At 42.4% G+C, this 24,196-nt stretch overlaps 1 protein-coding gene across 2 annotated transcripts in view; it reads left to right on the top strand.

Moving 5' to 3' along the window:
• LOC140210664 (uncharacterized) overlaps positions 1–14,470 on the top strand; it is a 182,710-nt gene extending 168,240 nt beyond the window's left edge. For both annotated transcript variants that reach the window (XM_072279827.1, XM_072279821.1), the window contains exon 20: positions 13,693–14,470. In XM_072279827.1, coding sequence (XP_072135928.1) covers positions 13,693–13,780 — 88 coding nt within the window. In that variant the 3' untranslated portion in view covers positions 13,781–14,470. The remainder of the gene's footprint in view (positions 1–13,692) is intronic.
• Positions 14,471–24,196: the final 9,726 nt, after the last annotated feature.

Genomic DNA, 24,196 nt, shown 5'->3' with positions numbered 1-24,196 from the left:
ATGGTCAGATATCAACCTCCAAGGTAGAGATCATAGGGTCAGTGGATACTGGAAAGATTCACACAGGCGTCATATTATTTTCCCTTTCAAAAGACACGTAAAGGCATTGAGCTCATCAAGGAGTGAATCATCACTGTCATTTAAGCTGTTAGGTTTCACCTTCTAGAAAGTAATGGCTTGCAAACTTTGCCACATCTGTCATGCGTCCAATTTTATCTCTAGTTTCACTTGTAGTTGCCTTTTCGCTCTTACAATGGCCTCCATAGGTCGTGAATGGATTTTTTTGTAGGATTCTAGATCACCACTTTTTTAAAGCCACAGGTTGAACCCTCGGCAAACTGTGAATCTCCTGGTTCATCCAGACCTTCTGATTTGGGATGTCCCTCAAGGTACACACAGTTCTCGATGAAACCAGTGACGGTCTCAGCATTTTCATTCAGATCCAAGACAAATCATCGAATATGGTCCAGTCCACCAATTCATAGTAGCCCTGTAAACACTTCTCCACCCTCCTTGACCAAATCTTTGCTATCCTCACCACTAGTGCTGTGGTTCGTAGTCTCTGCCTGCATGCTCAGAGTAGAAGTACAGCTAGGTGATCGCACTTGCCATAGTGCGAGTGTGGGATGGCATGGCAAGCATTTTTGTTGGTGACACAACAGTGGTCAAATGTGTTGGTTCATCTGGTCCTGCAGGTGATATGTTGGTTGTAGTAGGTCAGAGACTTCTTCAAGCTGGCTGGCTGAATACCACCCGATGATCGGGAAGGCATCAGAGTGCATTGGCTCGTGACTGTTGATTACAGTGCTCAGCTCTTCCAGAGGCAGGCTGATGTTGCCCAAGAGTAGAATGTGCAACAGCACTAGAATGATAGCAGAGAATTCACTCAGAACATAGAACACTTGATGACACTTAGCTGTCAGATGCTCCAAGTTGGGGAAACAGGACTGAGACCGAACCGTCACATCTGTGAACCACGAAGAGTTAATCATGAAGCAAAAGCAGCCTCCTCTGCCTTAACCTGGTGCTACTGTCTGGTTCACGCTGTGGACAGTGAACCCCTCAGGATGGATCGCTGTGTCTGGATAGCTGGGGGTATGCCAGCTCTCCCTGATGTCCCTCTGTTACCGCAGTCTTACTCTGAGGTCTGCAGTTTTATTTTCCAGACATTGTACATCAGCGAACATATTTAAAATAATAAATTCATGTTTAGACATACACAAGAGATTCTGCAAAAGCTGGAAATCCAGAATAACACATACAAACTGCCCGATAAGTGTGAAGTGGTTCATTCTGGTAGATCCAATTTGAAGACAGAATATAATATAAATGGTAAGACTCTTGGCTCTTAGAGGAACTGAGAGATCTTGGGGTCCATGTTGAGGACACTCAAAGCTGCTGCACGGGTTGACAGTGTTGTTAAGAAGGCATTTGGTGTGTTGGCATTCATCAACCATGGGACTGAGTTCAAGAGCCGTGAGGTGATTTTACAGCTATATAAGACCTTGGAGTACTGTGTTCAGTTCTGGTCACCTCACTACAGGAAGGATGTGGATGCTACAGAGAGAGAGAGCAGAGGAGACTTACAAGGATGTTGCCTGGATTGGAGGGTGTACCTTATGAGAATAGGTTGAGTGTACTTAGCCTTTTCTCCTCGGAGCGACAGAGGATGAGAGGTGACCTGATAGGGGTGTATTAAGATGATGAGGGGCATTGATCGTCTAGATGGCCAAAGACTTTTTCCCCAGGGCAGAAATGGCTAGCATGAGGGGGCATGGTTTTAAGGTGGTTGGAAATAGGTACCAAGGGGATGTCAGGGGTACGTTTTTCACACAGAGAGTGGTGGGTGCATGGAATACACTGCCAACAGCAGTGGTGGAAGCGGATACAATAGGGTCTTTTTCAAACCTCTTAGATAGGTACGTGGAGCTTAGAAAAATGGAGGGCTATGCGCTAGGGAAATTCTTGGCGGTTTCTAGAGTAGGGTACATGGTCGGCACAACATTGTGGGCTGAAGGCCCTATAATGTGCTGTAAATTTCTATGTTCTATGTTCTAAAGCTGGAGGTACTCAGCAGGTCAGGGAGAATCAATGGAAAAGAATAAAGAATCAATGTTTCGGGCCTGGACCCTTCATCTGGACCCACTGATTTATGCTGTGATTTTGAACCTTCAACCCATGTATACTTTATTGATATATTAAATCCTTGAATCCCTAATATTATATGGAACAAAACACTCATTATGTGGTGTTACAGGTAGACAGCATGGTGACGGCTGGCCTTCATCAGTCAGAACATTTGTGTTCTGCTATAGGAGAGAGGCCGTTAGGTTGAAAATACTGCAAAAAGATTTACAAGGGTCTTGCCAGGAATCAGGGGACTGAGTTATAGGGAGAGGTAAAGTAGGCTAGGGCAGAATCAGGATTATTATCACTGACATATGTCATGAAATTTGTTGTTTTGCAGCGGCAGTACAGTTCAAGATATTAAAAATTACTATACCATATGTTATGATAAATAGATAATCATATCTCCCTGATGGTAGCATTGAGATGGTGAGGGTCTCCAATGATGCATGACGCCTTCTCGAGGCACCGCTTCTTGAAGATGCCCTTGACGGTGGTAAGGATTGCGTCAGTGATAGAGCTGGCTGATTCTACAGCTGTCTACAGCCTCCACACCAAACGGTGATGTAACCTGTCACAGTACTCTCCACCACACATCTGCAGAAATTTACAAGTCGTTGGTGACATACTAAATCTTCTTAAATTCCTATGAAGTAGAGCCACTGGCATATCTTCTTTGTGACTATATCGATGCATTGGGCCCAGGATAGATTTTCTGAGATATTGATGCCCAGGAACTTGAAGCCCCTTGTCCTTTCCACTGCTGACCCCTCAAAAAGGACTATCATGTTTTCTCCTGACTTTTCCTTCCTGAGTCCTCAACCTGTTCCTCAGTCTAGCTGATATTAAGTGCAAAGTTATGGCGATACCATTCAACTAGCTGATCTGTCTCACTCTATCCATTTCCTCATTCTGTCTAAATTTCTGTCACCAACAGTGGTGTTATGGGTGAATTTAATCATTGGGTGTAGGAGAGATGTATAAAATCCTAAGTGACTAAGTTATTTTAGGATACAATAATGAGGTTACTGCACACAGTCCTTTTCAAAGGATTGGGTAATCACAAACTGGAGGACAGGTTGAAGCTGAGAGGGGAAGATTTAATAGGAACCTGAGGGGCAACATTTCACTCAGAGTAAGGTCCATATATGGAATGAACAGCCAAAGGAAGCAGCTGAGGCAGGTATATTAAAAATACTTAAAAGATATTTAGATTTTTTAAATTAATTATCAGAGATACAGCATGGAACAGGCACACGGCCCTGCAACCCACCTATTCAACCCTAGCCTAATCACGGGACAATGACTTAATCCCTCCACTTTAATTCACTGTTAGATTGAGGCTTCTATTTTCATCCTTTGAATTTTGCTAAGGAACACTGAGATCTCAGTTATCTCCAATATTGTCTAATGATTTAAAGATATTTTCTGGCTTTAGTAAGAGCACTGAATAAACTTTAATAAAGAAAGGCCAATGGGCAAATATTCAGAACACCAAAAACAAAACCTTGGCTGTATTGACAGAACCCTGCTATTTGTCCTTTTATCAGAACTGTTACATTGCATGACATCTGAACATAACATAAGCACATCACTGAATTCCTGGACAAGCATTCATCTTCCATCATGGCTGCTCTCATCCTCTTCCCCAACTCTCCAGTAATAAAAATTGGGATTTGTTTGTAATTCTAGTGCAGGTATTGGATCATGCATATTCAATATTTTGATTATTATTTCTCTTAATCTCAATCTTGGTACCTATTATATGCTGAAACTTCTGTTTTACAAGTGATGAATTTCCTAATTTTCTTGTCAATATTAATTTTTTAATCAAGATTTAATCCCTACTGGTTCAACAGCATACCTAACCATTCTATTCTGCTAAATTGGCTTTGGCATCTAATAAATTTTGACATTTTGATTGAGAATGATTGAAGCACAAATATTCAAGATTCCATTTTAGTTAGTTTGGTTCATAAATGAGTAAGCCTTATAAAGAAAGTACCGCATTTGTGGATTGGTGAAGCCACTGAGATTCTGTATTAGATATTCTGGGCATTGGTGCATTTCCTATGGAGATCTTTAGGTAGTCCTCAAGACTCCAGATGCAAATGCACCTGAAAGTGCAGAACTGAATTCTATTCCATGTATTACAACAAGAATTTAGTCATGGGAAAAGAAGCAAAGATAATTTACTATGATTATGCCAGAATGAGTGACTATATCGTAAGGAAAACTGTATAAGATATTTTTTTTTTGCTGAAGGGAAGACCTGATAAAATTATTTAAAATATGGAAGGGGTTTGATAGAATAAACATAGTGTAGATGTTTTCATTTGTAAGAGAGCCCCAAAAAAGATTCATAAATATTAGAATCTCCATAAAACCAGAAGTGAATTAAAAGGGAAACTACACTTACAGAGTTGAGGCAAATGGAATAGGTACATTTAAAATGCAGGTAGTAATACACAAGTGTTAAAGAAATAGAAGGACATAATGATAGGATGAAATAAAAAAGTAGCAGAAGGCTGGTTTAGAGCATGTTTGACCAAATTTCCTGCTTCTCACTTCTGTGATGATATATAACTGTCAGATCTTCATTTCTCTAATCATTCAGGAGTAATATCTGACCCAATTCTGCACTTAATAAAGAATTTTAGAGTCATGCTCGAAAGCAGATTGAAAAGTACTAATTCATAATCTAGGAACTCAATTCTGGTTTGCATTTTTCAAGAGTAATTGGATTTCATACTACTTTATATCATTCCTGTCTACTGTATGTGCTCAACAGTCATGTGTTACACACAAAATTAGATCTATAAGTAATAACCTATATCACAGCTCACCCACAGAATATTACAGAGAAAATTTGAATGTAATTGGAATATATTCAACTTCAGGAGTAGAAGATTAAGATATGGACATCTGTCTCTTGAGAATTTTCTGGAAACCTCAGTTGCACTCTGATTCCAATGTAGGGAGATTCATGCTGTAACATATTCATGTCATAACTAACCCACAGATATTAATACTGTCAGCAAAACCAAACGCATTCTATTTTTCGAGCTCACACTCATTTTGATGATCACAAACCATGAAAAAAAACAATTAGATTTCACAAAAACTGTGACATTTTCTAAATGTTTCATTTGAATATTGCTGCAATTATACCATCTCAGAAAGTGCTCGCATTTTAGAACTGGTGACTTATCTATGCTGTCTATTTTAAACTCAACAAATGTTGCTTTCACCATGTTGAGCACTTTAATATCAAACGCCTGCATACATTATAATAATGATGGGCACTTAGACAAGCTGTTAAACAAATCTGTCTGAGTTAATAGCACTTCTCTTATTTGCAACTGCCTTTCATAATTTACATCAAACTCATCCAAAAGCAATAAAGCATCATTTACCTGTAACAAACACTGGTGCAAATCACTTGTAGTTCTATTTAGTGCTGAACATATTATGCAAACAAATCCTGAGCTTTTAAAAGAAACTAATTGTCATACAGCTCTTTCTGTATTATATGATAGCTTTACCTGAACAGTATAAGATATTCATGATTATTCGTGAACTATCAATTACAGAAATATTTTTATCATCATGGACAATTTATAACAGCATAGTGTCAGATATAAGAGAAAGTATGAGGAAGATAAGACCATAAAACATGAGCATAATTAGGCCAGTCGGCCCATCGAGCCTGCTCTGCCTTTCCACCACGGTTGACTTATTATCCCTCTCAAACCTATTCTTCTGCCTTCTCCCTTTTGACTCCCTTACTAGCTAAGAACCTATCAACCTCCACTTTAAATATATCTAGGCCTTTCAATGCTCGATAACCTTCCATGAAAGGCCTAGATCGAGTGGACGTGCAGAGGATGTACACTGTCTCTTTCCAAATACAATTTGTCGTCGGCATTAAAGATATAGACTGTGACTGAGAGCCAAGATTGGACTCATAAGCCACTTGAGAGCCCATAAGTAGATCAACAGAACAAAGACCATCATCCTCGACCTTGAGGGATAGCCACGACGATGTTTTAGCTGCACAGATAACTAAGTCACTTTATTTTCATACTCTGCACCAAACACAGAAACAGAAAAATAATACCAGCTGGAGTAGGGCACCATGTCCCTCAAACCTGTCTCATAATTCATTATGACCATGGCTGATCTAACCAGCCCTCAAACTCCATCTTTGTGTGTGTGTGCCAGGTTTACATAGACCTCAAACTCATGATCTTTCAAAAAATTAACTACCTCAACTTAATTGTGGATCCAGCTTCCATAATCCACTGGGATACAGAATTCGAGAGATTTACCACCCCTCTGCAAGAAGAAATTTCTACATATCTTGGAATTACCTGTTCACTGTTATAAGCAAAAAAAAAGTTTTTATTTCTGCGTCTGCTCTTTCTATCATAAACTCAGTATAAGAGTTGTTCAGCATGGAAACAAGGCTTTTCAGCCCACCATGATCATTCTGACCATACGCCTAAATCTCAATTACCGCATTAATTTCATTTTCCTCTCTGCCTCGTTCATTCAAATACTTGATTTGATGCCTATTATAATGCCAGCCTTCAACATCTCCTCTTACAGCTCATTCCAGATACCAATCACTCTGAAAGTAAAATATTTACCCCTGAAATTACCTTTAAGTCTCTTCCCTCTCTCTTTAAACCGATGCTCTCTAGTTTTAGACATCTGTACCATGGGCAAAAAATCTCTTGACTGTCTCCCCTGTGTATGCCTCAAGTAATTGTATATAGCTTTTATCATCTCAGCCCTCAGGCATCTTTGCTCCAGTGAAAATAGAGCCAGCCTATCCAACCCCTGCTTATAACTCAAGCCCACCAAAACGGGCGATATCCTGTGATTCTTTCTGCACCATCTCTACTAACTCACATCTTTCCTGTAACAAATTGACCAGAGCTGCACACAAAACTCCAATCACGGCCTAATCAGCATTTTGTACAACTATAACATGATATCCTAACTGTTGTACTCACTGTCTCAGCTAATGAAGCCAGCATGCCTTCTTCATCATCCTGTTTACCCATGTGTCACCACTTTTGGAGAACTAGGTACTTGTATTCCTAGGCCTCTCTGTTCAGCAACACTTCCCAAGGTCTCGTCATTCACCGTTTAACTTGCCAAATGCATCACTTTGCACTTCCATAAGCTAAATTCCATCTGCCATTCCTTTGCCCATTTTTATAACTGATCAATATTGTGTTACTATCATAGACAACGTTCTTTATTATCCACTATACCATCAATTCGGTATTATGCGCAGACTTACTGATCTACCTACATGAAGACATAGGAAACAGCAGATGCCAGAATCATAAGCAACATACAATATGCTGAAGGAACTCAGCAGGTCAGGCAGCATCTATGGAGGTGGGTGAACCATCAACATTTCAGATCGAGACTTCTTCATCTAGATCAGTCCGGATGACAAATCTTGACTGAAATATCAACTATCTACTTCCCTCGATGGATTCTGCCTGACCTGCTGATTTCATCCAGTGCTTGGTGTGTTATTCGACCTACATTCTCAACTAAATCATTACCATATATGACAAACAACAGATGACCCAGCACAGATCCCTGCACCATACTACAGTTGGCACAAATCTCCAATCTGAAAATCAACTAAATCAATTTTGTATCCAATTGGCTAGCACACTCTGGATCCCATGTGTACTTTCTACACCAGCCTACCAAGCATGACTTTGTCAAAGGACCCACTTAAGTCCACATACACAACATTTATTGTCCTGCCCTCATTCGTCCTCTTGGTACATTCTTCAAAAAACTCAGTCAAATTCATGAGATGTCATTTTCCATGCACAAAGGCAGTAACAAATTATGTTTAAATCCTTCAAATTAGGTTTGTGTATTTGTACATTACAATCCTTAAACTCAGCAAAACAAAATGAGGGAATACATTAGGGAAAATTGATTTGATTAACTTTGGCATCACTGAGTAATGGCTGAAAGAAGATCATAGTTAGGAACTTAACATCCAAGAATACACATTGTATCAAAAGGACAGGTAGGTAGGCAGAGGGGGCAGGGTAGCTCTGTGGTAAAAAAAAAATGAAATCAAATCCTTAGAGGTGACATAGGATTGGAAGATGTACAATCTTTGTGGGCAGAATTAAGAAGCTGCAAGGGCAAAATGACCGTGCTGGGAGTAAAATACAGTCTCTGAACAGTAGCTAGGATGTTTGGTACAACTTACAACAAGAGATGGGAAAGGCATGCAAAAAGGGCAATGTCATAATTGTAATGGGGGGCTTCAATATGCAGGTAGATTGGGAAAATCAGGTTGGTGTTGGAATCCAAAAGAAGGAATTTGTAGAATACCTATAAGATGGTTTTTTAAAAGCAGCTTGTTGTTAAGCCCACTAGGGAAAAGGCAATCCTAAATTGGGTGGTGTGTAATGAACCAGATTTGATTAGTGAGCTTAAGATAAAGGAACCCTTAGGAAGCAGTGATCATAATATGATAGAATTCACCCTGCAATTTGAGAGAGAGAGAAGCTACATGATTTACATAATACTACATATATACTACAATACTACACTGTATTATTACAGTGGAGTAAAGGGAATTACAGAGGCATGAGAGAGGAGCTGGCCAAAGTTGATTGGAAGGGGACGTTAGTAGGGATGATAACAGAAAACAATGGCTTGAGGTTTAGGGAGCAATTTGGAAGGCACAGGATAGATACATCCCAAAGAGAAGTATTCTAAAGGAAGGATGAGGCAACTGTGGCTGACAAGGGAAGTCAAAGACAGCATAAAATGAAAAGAGAGGGTATATAATAAGACTATAAAATATAGGAGCAGAATTAGGCCATTTGGCCCATCGAGTCTGTTCCACCATTTCATCATGGCTGATCCAATTTTCCTCAGCCCCAATCTCCTGCCTTCTCCCTGTATTCCTTCATGCCCTGAACAATCAAGAATCTATCAACCTCTGCCTTAAATATACATAAAGACTTGGCCTCCATGACTGACTGTGGCAAAGAATTCCACCCTCTGGATAAAGAAATTCCTCCTCATCTCCATTCTAAAAGGACACCCCTCTATTATGAGGCTGTGTTCTCTGGTCTTAGACTCTCCCACCATAGGAAATATAAACATAAGCTACCCAATAATATAAAAGAATATACAATTTTTTTCAGATATACGTAGAAAGAGTAAAAGAGAAGTGAATGTGGATATCAGACTGTTGGAAAATGAAAATGGAGAAGTAGTCACTGGGGACAAAGAAATGGTAGATGAACTGAATAAGTATTTTGCATTTGTCTTCACTGTAGAAGACAGTAACAGTACGCCAGGAATTCGAAAGTGTCGGGGGGCAGAAGTGCTATTACTAAGGAGAAGGCGCTTGGATGCCGCAAGTTCTGAAAGTAGATAAGTCACCTGGATCAGATGGACTATGTCCCAGGGTTCTGAAAGAGGTAGCCAAAAAATTTGTGGAGGCATTAGTAGTGATCTTTCAAGAATCCCTAGAACTTGGAATGGATCCAGAGGACTAAGAACTTGCAAATGTCACACCACTCTTTAAAAAGTGAAGAAGGCAGAAAAAAGGGAATCATAGGCCAGTTAGCCTATCTTCAGTGGTTGGGAAGATGTTGGAGTTCATTATTAAAAATGAGGTTTCAGGGTATTTGGAGGCACTTGATAAATAGGCCAAAGTCAGCACGGTTTCCTTAAGGGGAAATCATGCCTGACAAATCCATTAAGAGTTCTTTGAGGAAATAACAGGCAGGATAGACAAAGGAGAGTCAGTTGATCTTGTTTATTTGAATTTTCAGAAGGCCTTTGACAAGGTGTTGCAAATGAGGCTGCTTAACAAGATAAGAGCCCATGGTAATACAGGAAAGATACTAGCGTGGATAGAAGTTTTATGCCCCCTTGTTTAATCCCTTCCTACCAATGTTCGCGATACTTCTCACACTCTTAAACTTTTCGATGATTTTAAGTTCCCTGGCCCCCACCGCTTTATTTTCACAATGGATGTCCGGTCCCTATATACTACATAAACTCGAGGAATTCTGCAGCTGCTGGAAATTCAAGCAACACACATCAAATTTGCTGGTGAACGCAGCAGGCCAGGCAGCATCTCTAGGAAGAGGTACAGTCGACGTTTCGGGCCGAGACCCTTCGTTAGGACTAACTGAAGGAAGAGCTAGTAAGAGATTCTCTTACTAAGAGATTTTCTCTTACTAGCTCTTCCTTCAGTTAGTCCTGACGAAGGGTCTCGGCCCGAAACGTCGACTGTATCTCTTCCTAGAGATGCTGCCTGGCCTGCTGCGTTCACCAACAAATTTGATGTGTGTTCCCTATATACTTCCATCCCCCATCAGGAAGGTCTCAGAGCTCTCCGCTACTTTTTGGATTCCAGACCTAATCAGTTCCCCTCTACCACCACTCTGCTCCGTCTAGCGGAATTAGTCCTTACCTTTAATAATTTCTCCTTTGGCTCCTCCCACTTCCTCCAAACTAAAGGTGTAGCTATGGGCACCCGTATGGGTCATAGCTATGCCTGTCTTTTTGTTGGCTTTGTGGAACAATCGATGTTCCAAACCTATTCTGGTATCTGTCCTCCACTTCTCCTTTGCTACATCGACGACTGCATTGGCACTGCTTCCTGCATGCATGCTGAGCTCGTTGACTTCATTAACCTGCCCTCAAGTTTACCTGGTCCATTTCCGGCACCTCCCTCCCCTTTCTAGATCTTTCTGTCTCTATCTCTGGAGACAGCTTATCTACTGATGTCTACTATAAGCCTACTGACTCTCACAGCTATCTGGACTATTCCTCTTCTCACCCTGTCTCTTGCAAAAATGCCATCCCCTTCTCGCAATTCCTCCGTCTCCGCTGCATCTGCTCTCAGGATGAGGCTTTTCATTCCAGGACGAGGGAGATATCCTCCTTTTTTAAAGAAAGGGGCTTCCCTTCCTCCACCATCAACTCTGCTCTCAAACGCATCTCCCCCATTTCACGCACATCTGCTCTCACTCCATCCTCCCGTCACCCCACTAGGAATAGGGTTCCCCTGGTCCTCACCTACCACCCCACCAGCCTCCGGGTCCAACATATTATTCTCTGTAACTTCCGCCACCTCCAACAGGATCACACCACTAAGCACATCTTTCCCTCCCCCGTCTCTCTGCTTTCCGCAGGGATCGCTCCCTACGCGACTCCATTGTCCATTCGTCCCCCCCATCCCTCCCCACTGATCTCTCTCCTGGCACTTATCCTTGTAAGCGGAACAAGTGCTACACATGCCCTTACACTTCCTCCCTTACCACCATTCAGGGCCCCAGACAGTTCTTCCAGGTGAGGCGACACTTCACCTGTGAGTCGGCTGGGGTGATATACTGCATCCGGTGCTACGATGCGGCCTTCTATATACTGGCAAGACCCGACGCAGACTGGGAGATCGTTTTACTGAACACCTTTCTCCGCCAGAGAAAGCAGGATCTCCCAGTGGCCACACATATTAATTCCACATCCCATTCCCATTCTGATATGTATATCCACGGCCTCTTCTACTGTAAAGATGAGGCCACACTCAGGTTGGAGGAACAACACCTTATATTCCGTCTGGGTAGCCTCCAACCTGATGGCATGAACATTGACTTCTCGAACTTCCACTAATGCCCCACCTCCCCCTCGTACCCCATCTGTTATTTATTTATATACACACATTCTTTCTCTCTCTCTCCTTTTTCTCCCTCTGTCCCTCTGAATATACCCCTTGCCCATCCTCTGGGTTCCCCCCCCCTTGTCTTTCTCCCTGGGCCTCCTGTCCCATGATCCTCTCATATCCCCTTTGCCTATCACCTGTCCAGCTCTTGGCTCCATCCCTCCCCCTCCTGTCTTCTCCTATCATTTTGGATCTCCCCCTCCTCCTCCCACTTTCAAATCTCTTACTCACTCTTCCTTCAGTTAGTCCTGACGAAGGGTCTCGGCCTGAAACGTTGACTGTACCTCTTCCTAGAGATGCTGCCTGGCCTGCTGCTTTCACCAGCAACTTTGATGTGTGTAGCATGAATAGAAGATTGGCTGACTGGCAGGAAGCAAGGAGTGGGAATAAAGGGTTGGATGCTGGTGACCAGTGGTGTTCCACAGGGTTCGGTGTTGGGATGGCTTCTTTTCATATTATATATCATGTTATATAATGTGAAAAATACAGATTGTTCACAGCCTGACTGCAGAAATTCTAATGGTTCGACATTTGACTCACTAAATGATGTTTCAAGATTCAAGATTTTTTTATTGTCATTCTTTAGTACATATGTAAAAGAGAACAAAATGATTGTCACTCTGGATCTGATCATTAAAAAACACTAATCATAAAGAATACAATGTTTTAAAAATGTTTGCCACTCTTTCTGGAAACTTGACTAGACAGGTTCCTGTGAACTCTTTCAATTCACCGTATCCTCAGTGTCCATGCTCCCTTTTTACTTACAGGTTGTCTCCGAGTAACAAACTGGTTCCATTTTTACAGACATCCTTGTCTATTTTGTCCAGAAATCAGAAAAAATGTAAAAATCACTTCATATGGTAACCATACCTCCACAGTATTGTAAGGAACGGCATGAGAAGTACATAACACTGATAAGAAAGAACAATTTGTGAAAGTGAAGAGAGAAAAAAGGAACTAGTTCTGCTGTTTTTTGGAATAAGCAAGTGAGATTGTTCCTGTGTATGGGTGTCTGTAACCTGGAGATAGCCTGGGTCTGGGAAATGTATTATTGTACTGTGTAACATCTAAAAAACGGGGTTAATAACGGGATGACTGCAACTAGGGGCTTGATGATCAGTGTGGACTCAGTGGTCCAGGGGGGCCATTTCTATGCTGACTCTCTCTATAACTCTTAAAATATGCAGAGAAGCCTCCAGTATTATCATCTGAGTTCCACTACTTTTACTCCAGGCTTGAGCAAAATCTAAGGGATCTAGATCCAAGCCTTTAACTGACCCACTAGGGTGTACATTTTTTATGTTCTCCTGACCAAAAGGAACAGGAGTGCCTCCCTGCCTGTGGCTTCCTCCCCTCTCCCAAATGATCAAAAAAATCATTCCAATGAATTTCTGTAGACACCCTCTAACGCTCCCAGATTTAACTGCTGGAGCAGCAACCACACCACCTCTCCAGGATGGAACACAGATACTCAATGGCCAGAGATAATAATCAACACTTGTATTTCAAGGTGCCAAATGTTCCTTACCTGGAGCTAGAAATTGACACCATTGCCTGAGCTACAAGCTACTTTGCTATGGCAATTTACTGCTTATTGATCTCAGAATGCTCTGCAGAGATAGCAGCGAGATTAGTTAAAGGGCAGGCCACATTACACACTGATGCTACCTCAGTATCATGCATTTCATCTTGTCCAGCTTACAATTTGAATAACTGATCGAAAGTAATTCTTCTGCAACAAGAAATTTGTTTTTTCTTAGCAAGATGCATTTTTTGTTCACTATCTAGAAAATTCAGTTTGTTTTTATTGTCCTCAGCTCATTTCGCACAATGAGAAGAACCTACAGCAGCACAGGAAACACGAGAAAACCCAAATCTCTTGCTGCCAACTGGACCTGCAATTAGATACTTGAGAAGAAATACAGACTGGGCCTCAGTGTGGGCACACTTAACCTGTTCAGGCACCAGATCAATTCCATGGAATGGGGTGTATCAAAATGTTGTCTTCTATTCTGAGACAGTATGGTTTGGTGGTTCACAATTCAGAATGATATACATGCAAAACAAGTTTGTATTTTGGTGCAATGTTTTGTGAAATGAAGACAATGGCCTTTTTTCTGTAGGGTTTATGTGTGCAGCAATAAGTCTTGTTCATTATCTAATCCTTATATCTTGAATACATGTCCAAGTCAGATTTCAAATGAATAAGAACTCATTTATTAGCAATTAGCTATTTATTAATAATTGGCACCAAGATGTCTACCTGTTTGGAGACCAATTTGATCCGCTCATCATCTATATTTTAAAATTATTTTTCAGTTAAAAAAATCTTATTGACTATGAAGATAGAAAGTATGTTACTATGCTTTGTAGTTGGCATTAAGTGTGGAGATAAAATTGGAACATTTTTCATTGTAAACAATGCTGTTTTGCACAGTACTGACTTCATGTAAAATGTTTACATCTTTTTCTTGAATGCCCTGTTTGTAGGGCCTACAAACTACAGAAGTTAACTTAAAATATTATATTTTTTCATGCACTGATTGTGTAATAATGAACTAACAATCATAAAAAAACTTGGACCAAGTTAATAAACAGTCAGCTCATAATTTTGTGTGTTTTGTAATTAGATGAATAAAGCATATTTGATCAACTCTACAGATGAATGTTCCCATTTACTATGGTGTAATTCATTGTGTTTGATAAATACTCTTTGCAATAATATAGTTATGAGCCTACTACTGAAAGCAAAACCTAACATTGTGAATGGCTGTGATGCTTCACTCCCAGGTGAGCTCAATGCCATTTATGCTCGCTTTAAAAGAAGAACAAAACTACAGCTATGAGGAGCCCAGCATCACCCACTGACTCTGTGATCTCTGTCTTGGAGGTCAACATCAGGCTGTCTTTCAAGAGGGTGAACCCTCGCAAGGCAACAGACCTCAATGGAGTACCTGATAGGGCTCTGAAAACCTGCATCAACCAACTAGCAGGGATGTTCAAAGACATTTTCAATCCCTTATCGCTACAGTCGGAAGTTCTCACTTGCTTCAAAAGGGCAACAGTTAAACCAGGGAGAGATGCCTTAATGACTTTCACACAGTACCAGTCACACCTACGATGATGGAGTGCTTTGAGAAGTTGGTCATAGCTAGAATTAACTCCTGTCTCAGCAAGAACCTGGATCCATTGCAATTTGCCTATCACACAATAGGTCTACAACAGATGTGATCTCATTGGCTTTTCACCCGGCCTTGGATTACCTGGACAATACAAATATCTATGTCAGGATGCTTTTTATTGACTGCAGTTCAGCATTTAACACAATAATTCCTACACTTCTGACCGAAAAGCTCCAGCAGCCAGGCCTCTGTACCTCCCTCTGCACCTCCCTCTGCAACTAGATCCCTGACTTCCTAACCAAAAGACCACAGTCTGTGTGGATCAGAAATAACATCGCCACCTCACTGACAATCAACACTGGTGCACCTCAGGGATGTGTGCTCAGTCCACTGCTCTGCGCTCTCAACACTCCTGACTATTTGGCCAGGCGCACCTCAAATGGCAACTATAACTTTGCTGATGATACAACCATTGTCGGCAGAATTTCAGATGGTGATGAAAAGGGTGTACAAGAGCAAGGTATATCAGCTAGTTGAGTGGTGTCACAGCAACAACCTTACACTCAGCATCAGTAAGACCGAAGAACTGATTGTGGCCTTCAGAAAGGGTAAGACGAGGGAACACACAAGTCCTCATAGAGGGATCAGAAGTGGAAGTGAGTAATTTCAGGTTCCTGAATATCAATATCTCTGAGGACCTATCCTGGGCCAAACTACAAAGAAGGCACAATACAGGCTATATTTCATTAGGAGTTTGAGGAGATTTGGTTTGTCACCAATGACACAAATTTCTACAGATGTACCATGAAGAGCGTTCTATAACTGGTTGCATCATCATCTGGTGTGTGGCGGGGTGGGGGTGGCTACTGCACAGAATCGAAATAAGCTGCAGAGAGCTGTAAACTTAGTCAGCTTCATCATGGGCAACAGCCTCCGTACTATCCAGGACATCTTCAAGAAGTGATGCCTCAAAAAGATGGTGTCCATCACCCAGGTCATGCCTTATTCTCATTGCTACCATCAGGGAGGAGGTACACACTCAATGATTCAGGAACAGCTTCTTTCTTTCCCTCTGGATGACCATTGAACCCATGAACACTGCCTCTCTACTTTTTTTTAAACTTCTTAAATTTTTTAACTATATATATATATATATATATTTACCGTAATTCACATTTTTTCTATTATTATGTATTGCATTGTACTGCTACTGCAAAGACAACAAATTTCACGACATATGCCAGTGATAATTAAACCCAATTCTGATCCTGAAAGCCACCTTGACATATCTTTATGTTCTGTATCAAAAGCAATAACCTAACATTTCCACTGTTCTCCTTGTATATGGATGTATCACCTTAAAATGCAAATGAAAAATACATGGAATATCATGAGGAGATAGGATGGGGTAGCATGAAATAAATGTAACAATAGTCAAAGAAAATTGAATTTTGACATGGGAAAGAGCTAACAAGACAAAACTGCACAAGTGAAAGATCACAGAGGTTGAAAGATACAGACCATTACTCTAAACCTGGGAGATGAGGTCTGATGGTATTTATGGCAGATAAATAAAGGTTATCCTGGAAAATGCAGTTGTTCAATTTTGGTGGAAATTTCACATCACAATTTTTCCTGAAGAGAGAGACCAGAATAGACAACCCCATGAATTTTATCCACCTCTTCTTAGTCACAAAAAAAGAGAATAGGAAGCATGATATTTACTTTGTCACCCTTAATTATGTTTTGTAGATGGTGTGCTGACTTAAAATTCAGCTTGTGAACTTATTCCACTGCTTGTTTTTTTCAGCTATACAACTGTGATTCTTTTAACTTCAACCAACCACCTAGATCAAAGAAAGATCTTATGCCACAATTGTAACTGATTAAAAAGACCAAATCCTCAGGCAGTTCAACAACTCTACTGGTTGTTGAAGCTTTTAAGTATTTTCCTTTACTTTCTTGAAGCTAATCAACTGAGGCCAATTATTTGAATCTAAAGTGGATAGGATGATAAAAATTTGATTTAACCAGCTCAAGGTACCTTGAAACTTAAGTAGGAGCCCATTTATTCTGATGACACTGCAACTTCCCTAAAGCATTTTTAGTGAACTGTTATGCCTTTGTTACTGCCAATTTGGCACCAAAATGTAATGCATCAACTTTGATATTAGCAGACAGAATACATGGATGTAATTGAATAACATTTAGGCAACCAATAGCCATGTGCAAACACATATGTACTCTTATAATGCATGGAAGGCTGCACGACAATGCAGTGATGCTAAAACGGGCTAGAGCAGCTAGCCACATAGCTTACCAGTTCATTGTCTCTTGACATTACGAGTCAGATTCACATTGGAGGTAAGATATGAAGACAGCCTTCTTACAATGCATTCAGGATCATCAAATTTGCCATGTTTGGTATACATATTTATTAAGACATCACTTTGAAGTAAGCAATAAATTAGAAGACACTTCAGATTTGTCAGTTCTATGTACTGTGGACCTCCAATAGACCTAACTGGGCAATCAAACCTACTTAGTAAAATGTCAAATGTATTTCTATTTGATGAGTGAATTATTTTTATTGGGGTTAAAATGCAAACTGATGATGGTGAGGAAAGGAGACATGATCTGTTTTGAGTGGCCAGATGATATACTGAAAATAATGCTCATATTCCAATTGTTGAATTTGTTGTAAATTAAATGTAACTTTTCTTGAAAGTTATGAGGAAATAAATAGAAAATTCCTGAAAACTGAATATAGCTTGTAATTATTCTGCAGCACTATTAGGAAATAAAGCTGTATTGCTTACCACGTCATACCTATGTTTAAGTTTAAAGGAACACCAAAAACAAGAAGCAGTTAAGTTTAAAGGGAGCACAGAAATCAAAGTCCTGGTGAGTAGACAGAGTACAATGGGAACCTTGACACCTGGTGAGTGGATGAGCATTGTGAAAACCCTGAGACCTGGAGGGTGGACGGAGAAACATGGAGACCCTGAGACCTAGTGGGTGGATGGAGAAACGTGGAGATCCTGAGACCTGTTGGGTGAATGGAGAAGTGTGGAGACCTTGAGACTTGTTGAGTGAATGGAGAAACGTGGAGACCCTGAGACCTGGTGGGTGGATGGAGAAATGTGGAGACCCTGAGACCTGGTGGGTGGGCAGAAGAGTATGAAAACACCAAGACCTGGTGAGTGGATGGAGGAACATGGAGACCCTGAGACCTGGTGGGTGGACAGAGAAGTGTGGAGACCCTGGGACCTGGTGGGTGGATGGAGAAACGTGGAGACCCTGAGATCAGGTGGGTGGATGGAGAAACGTGGAGACCCTGAGACCTGTTGAGTGAATGGAGAAGTGTGGAGACCCTGAGACTTGTTGGGTGGATGGAGAAATGTGGAGAGCCTGGGACCTGGTGGGTGGATAGAGAACTGTGGAGACCCTGAGACCTGGTGGGTGGACAGAGAATTGTGGAGACCCTGAGACCTGGTGGGTGGACAGAGAAGTGTGGAGACCCTGAGATCAGGTGGGTGGGTGGAGAAACGTGGAGACCCTGAGACCTGGTGGGTGGACAGAGACGTGTGGAGACCCTGAGACCTGTTGAGTGGATGGAGAAGTGTGGAGACCCTGAGACCTAGTGGGTGGATGGAGAAACGTGGAGATCCTGAGACCTGTTGGGTGAATGGAGAAGTGTGGAGACCTTGAGACTTGTTGAGTGAATGGAGAAACGTGGAGACCCTGAGACCTGGTGGGTGGATGGAGAAATGTGGAGACCCTGAGACCTGGTGGGTGGGCAGAAGAGTATGAAAACACCAAGACCTGGTGAGTGGATGGAGGAACATGGAGACCCTGAGACCTGGTGGGTGGACAGAGAAGTGTGGAGACCCTGGGACCTGGTGGGTGGATGGAGAAACGTGGAGACCCTGAGATCAGGTGGGTGGATGGAGAAACGTGGAGACCCTGAGACCTGTTGAGTGAATGGAGAAGTGTGGAGACCCTGAGACTTGTTGGGTGGATGGAGAAATGTGGAGAGCCTGGGACCTGGTGGGTGGATGGAGAAGTGTGGAGACCCTGAGACCTGTTGAGTGGATGGAAAAACGTGGAGACCCTGAGACCTGGTGGGTGGACAGAGAAGTGTGGAGACCCTGAGACCTAGTGGGTGGATGGAGAAGTGTGGAGACCCTGAGACCTGGTGGGTGGATGATCACTGTGAAAACCCGAGACAAGATGGGTGGATGGAGAAGTATGAAACCCCTGAGATCTGGTGAGTGGATGGAGGAGCATGGAGACCCTGAGACCTGTTGAGTGGATGGAGAAACGTGGAGACCCTGAGACCTGTTGAGTGAATGGAGAAGTGTGGAGACCCTGAGACCATATGGGTGGATGGAAAAGTGTGAAAACCCTGAGACCTGGGGGGGGGGGGGGCGTTGGGAGAGGTGGTTGGAAGGAGAAGCATGGAGACCCTGAGACCTGGTGGGTGGGCAGAAGAGTATGAAAACACCAAGACCTGCTGAGTGGATGGAGGAACATGGAGACCTTGAGATTAGGTGGGTGGGCGGAGGTGTGGAGACCCTGAGACCTGGTGGGTGGGTGGAGGAGTGGGTAATCTCTGAGACTTGGTGGGTGGGTGGAAGAGTGTGGAGATTCTGAGACCTGTCGAGTAGACCATGGGAACTGTAGTCCCAGCTCTAAAATTACCCAGTGAGCCAGGTGCCAACCATCAGGATTTACTGTATTGCCTTGGTGATATGGTTGGTGGATTGTTACAACTTTAGGAGACTGTGGCACATGGTCATCTCTTGCTACGTTGTTGGTGCCACACTTGCAATTGCCACAAGTGACTCAAGTTTTCTTGATGCTCAAAGTCGTTGCAATTTTATATCATTCTCAAATACAAAACACAAACACCTTCACTACTTTACACTGCTGCTGAGGAAGGAATTATTGGAAGTCCCAGAATGCAAAATGTGAGTTTGCAAATCTGCAATGCATGACGGAACTGAAGACAATCCTCAAAACAAAAAGCCAATTAATTGAAGCAGAAAAGAGTTCTATGATGAGCTGGCAGAAGCAGTACAAACATGCCAAATATAGCACGTCCCCGAACCAACGGTGCCTTCAATATTTGCTTGGAGTACGTAGGCATTGTTAAGGTTAACAATATTGCAGAGGCTGCAGGTGACATCTGAAGGGCAAAATGTGGTGATTCCCATCAGATCCCAAGGATACAACACGCAAATACCAAAGAGTGTAATAGCTGCCCCATTTTGGTGAAATTGTTGAGAACCCGAAGGGACAGGCCAGGAGAGGTCCAAAATATTTTGAGAGTAAAATATTCACAGCTGTTATTCACTAGACTGCAAACAGATGTCAGAAAAGATAATTGGGGTTTTCACTGGCAGTCTGAGAGATTTGGCAAAACAATGTAAATTAGTGTATGTTCTAGAACAGAATGAAGAGGAGCAGAGGAATAAATGAGATAATGATGAAAGGATAGAGGTTAAACTCTGTAAGACACACAATCTTACTTTTGAGAAAACATCAATTCCAATTTAAATGGAAAATAGTACTTGGAAACATGATAATTCAGTCAGTTCAACATGCACACAGATATCTTGGGCAAAGCTACAGTAACAACAACTGCTGCATCAGATGACTATTCACCATCAGGACCTGGTTACATGGGCATTTTCAACAGCAACCCAGCTACAGCTGGGAAATGAACAGGCAGGAAAAGCACACATCATAATATAATTGCAAAAGGCTGAGGGACCTCTTGCTGAAGTCATAGAAATGTCATAGTTCAGCCTAACCACTGTTTTATATGTACTATAGTTGGCAAGCACACATCATTTGACAGCCATATATGATTGCAATGAGCACAGGGCGCGAGGAGAGCAGGAGAGGCGGGGTGATGGCGTGGTGATTGGGCATGAGCATGGGGCGCAAGGAAAGCAGGAGAGGCTGGGTGATGGAGTAGCAGTGGGCATGAGCAGGGTGGCGCGAGGGGAGCAGGGGGACGCAAGGAGAGCAGGAGAGGCGGGGTGATGCCGTGGTGAAGAAGTGCAAGAGAGTGAGTGGGTAAGAGAGGGCAAGGGCAGAGGAGAGGAGATGAGAGGGGGGCAGAAGGAGGAATGAGAGGGCATTGAGGGAGGTGTGCGTGGGAGTGCTGAGGGGTTGAGGGGTTTTCGAGTTGAGGTGGTGGGGCAAGGGGGCAAGAGCAGGACAAGGGGGTTAGTGAGAGAGGCGAGGAAGGGTGTGAAGAATGGCCAGAGAGAGAGGGGGGGATAAGAGACAGAGGATGAGAGAGAGATGGCTAGGGAGTGGTTGTGTGAGACAGAGAGGTTGAGCAGGAGAAAGGGTGTGGGAGCAAGAAGGTGAGAGCGAGAGAAGGAGGGCAAGAGCAAGAGAGAGAGAGCGAGAGAAAGAAGGTGAGAATGACAGAGGGAGGGCGAGAGAGAGCAAGAGGGATTCAGATTAAGAGAGCAAGAGAGTGGGTGAGGGTGAAAGAGCAAGAGAAAGCACGAAAGGGGGCGAGAGCAAGAGTGCAAGAGGGACTCTGGTTAAGGGGGAGGGGGAGAGGGAGAGGGAGATCCTTCTTCATTGCTGCCGCATAAGGCAGAAATCATGCTATAAAAATTCAAACAAATTACTTTTTCTGGGGCCAAATGTAACTGCAGCTGTTTTCGGCTCATACTGCGTCATTCTGGAATTTTGCCTGAAAAGCGATGGAAACACAAATCATGCTTACAATAATAATGTATTTACTGCATCAGGCAGTGCTGACATGGTCTGACCACTTTATTCTGAAGCAGGCTAAGTGATTGACCACTCTCAGAACAAAAGATCCAGAAAATCTGATGTATGGGATGCACAGGGACTTTGGGTTCAGAGCTGGCTTTCACAGTGGTGAATGCAGCAGGATATAGATGGGTGGCAGGTGAGGTCTAACCCGAGCAAGTGAGAGGAATTGTGAGGGTTTTGCTGATTGAGTGGTCAAATTCAAGGAAAAGGACCCTTAACAGTATTGATGTCCCTGAAAGAGCCATGTAGGCAGGGTGGGAGAGAGGTTGTATGATATGCTTGCCTGCTGTGGTCAGGGGATTGAGTATAGGAGTGAGAAAGTGATATTGCATCTGCATAAAACTTTGGTTAGGCTGCACCGAGTACTGTATTGTGTGCAATTCTGATCATCCTATTACAGGAAGGATGCAGAGTCTTTGGAAAGGGTACGGAAGAGGTTTACCTGGATGCTGGCTGGAGTTGAGGGTAAGAGTTTCAAGAAGAAACTGGACAAACTTAGGTTGTTTTCTCTGGAGTATCAGAGGACGTGGGGAGATCCGATAGAAGTTTATAAAATTGTGAGAGGCACAGATAGGATAGACAGTCAGAATCTTTTTCCAGTGGTGGAAATGAGAGGAGGAAGGTTTAAAGGGGGTGTGCAGGGCAAGTTTTTACACAGTGTGGTAAGTGTCTGGTAGGGTGAGTAGTGGAAGCAGATATGAACGTGGGGTTTAAGAAATGTTTAAATAGAAATATGAATATGCAGAAAATGGAGGAATATGGATTATGTGCAGGCAGAAGAGTTTTAGTTTAATTTAGAATTGTGTTTAGCACAGACATCATGGGGGTTGATGGGCTTATTTCTCTGCTGTGTTGTTCTATGTTCTGTGTAATATACTTGCAACAGAACAGCTTAATGTGCAGCAAAGCAATTTAAAAGATCACTTCCTGACTGGTATCCCAACTCACTAATCACTTACCTTCACTCTTCAGACTTCCCACTCACCTGTGATAAACCCAATCTACTCACTACATCTGCTCACAATCCCCACCACCAATCCTCCAAAGTGAATCAATGTCCCAGTCCTTGAGCCACAACCTCTCTCCATTCTAAGATCAGCCTAATCTTTGTTGCTGATCTTGGATGTCAAACCTCTCCAGTGACACCTCACCCCTAGATTTTCCTGCTCTTCTTTGCAATGAATTATCTCATGGGGGCTGCCCTGGATTTTTAAGTAGAAGGCTCATGATTAGAACAGTCATTAGTGTAATGCGCTGCAACAAAACTGCTTAATCTACAGCAAAGAGGACTCCCTGATCAGTTTCCAAACTGGGAATTGCAGATTAATGGGGCACTGTGTTCGTCAAAGAGCTTTAGGATGAAGATTTAACCTTTTGCAGCACTGGAGACAGACCTAATGATTAGCTTCTGTGTTCTCGACTTCAACTTGGAGACATATTCAGCCAACGTTACTTGGAACACTTTGGAGCACCACATGCCAGTAACAGCATTAGTAATTTTTTTAAAACAGAGTCACATAGTGTTCCTTAAAAACTTGAATTATTGAGGAACAGAGTCAGATGTTAGGCTCTTTGCCAATTGCTAGATTATTAAACCATGTTATAGTAGAGCAGAATTAGGCCATTTGGTGCATGGAGTCTGCTCTGCCATTCCATCGTGGCTGACTTATTATCCCTCTTAACCCCGTTCTCCAGCCTTTGACGCCCTTACAAATTAAAAACCTATCAACTTCCGCTTTAAGTATATCCAGTGACTTGGCCTCTGCAGCTATTTGTGACAATGAATTCCACTGATTCACCACCCTCTGGCTAAAGAAATTCTTCCTCATCTCTGTTCTAAAGGGACATCCATCTACTCTTAGGCTGTGCCCTCTGGTCCAGCCTCTCTGACTATAGGAAACATCCTCTCCATATCCACTCGATCTAAGTCTTTCAATATTTGATAGACTTCAATGAGATCCCTCCTTATTCCTCTAAGCTCCACTGAATACACATTCAGAGCCACTCCTCATGTATTAACCCTTTCATTTTCTGGATCATTCTGAATTGAATTGAATTGACTCTATTTCTTACATCCTTCACGTCCATGAGGAGTAAAAATCTTTACGCTACGTCTCCGTCTAAATGTGCAATGTGCAATTTATAGCAATTTGTAATAAATAGTATGTACCACAGGACAGTCAATACAGCATAGATATACAATTGTGTCAACATGAATTAATCAGTCTGTTGGCCTGGTGGAAGAAGCTGTCCCGGAGCCTGTTGGTTGGTCCTGGCTTTTATGCTGTGGTACCGTTTCCCGGACAGTAGCAGCTGGGACAGTTTGTGGTTGGGGTGACTCGGGCCCCAATGATTTTATGCACCTATCTTCGTAAATGTCCTGAATCAT

The sequence above is a fragment of the Mobula birostris genome, chromosome 15, assembly GCF_030028105.1.
Source record: "Mobula birostris isolate sMobBir1 chromosome 15, sMobBir1.hap1, whole genome shotgun sequence".
Taxonomy (NCBI): Eukaryota; Metazoa; Chordata; class Chondrichthyes; order Myliobatiformes; family Myliobatidae; genus Mobula; species Mobula birostris.
This window is presented reverse-complemented; position numbering and strand designations above follow the sequence as displayed.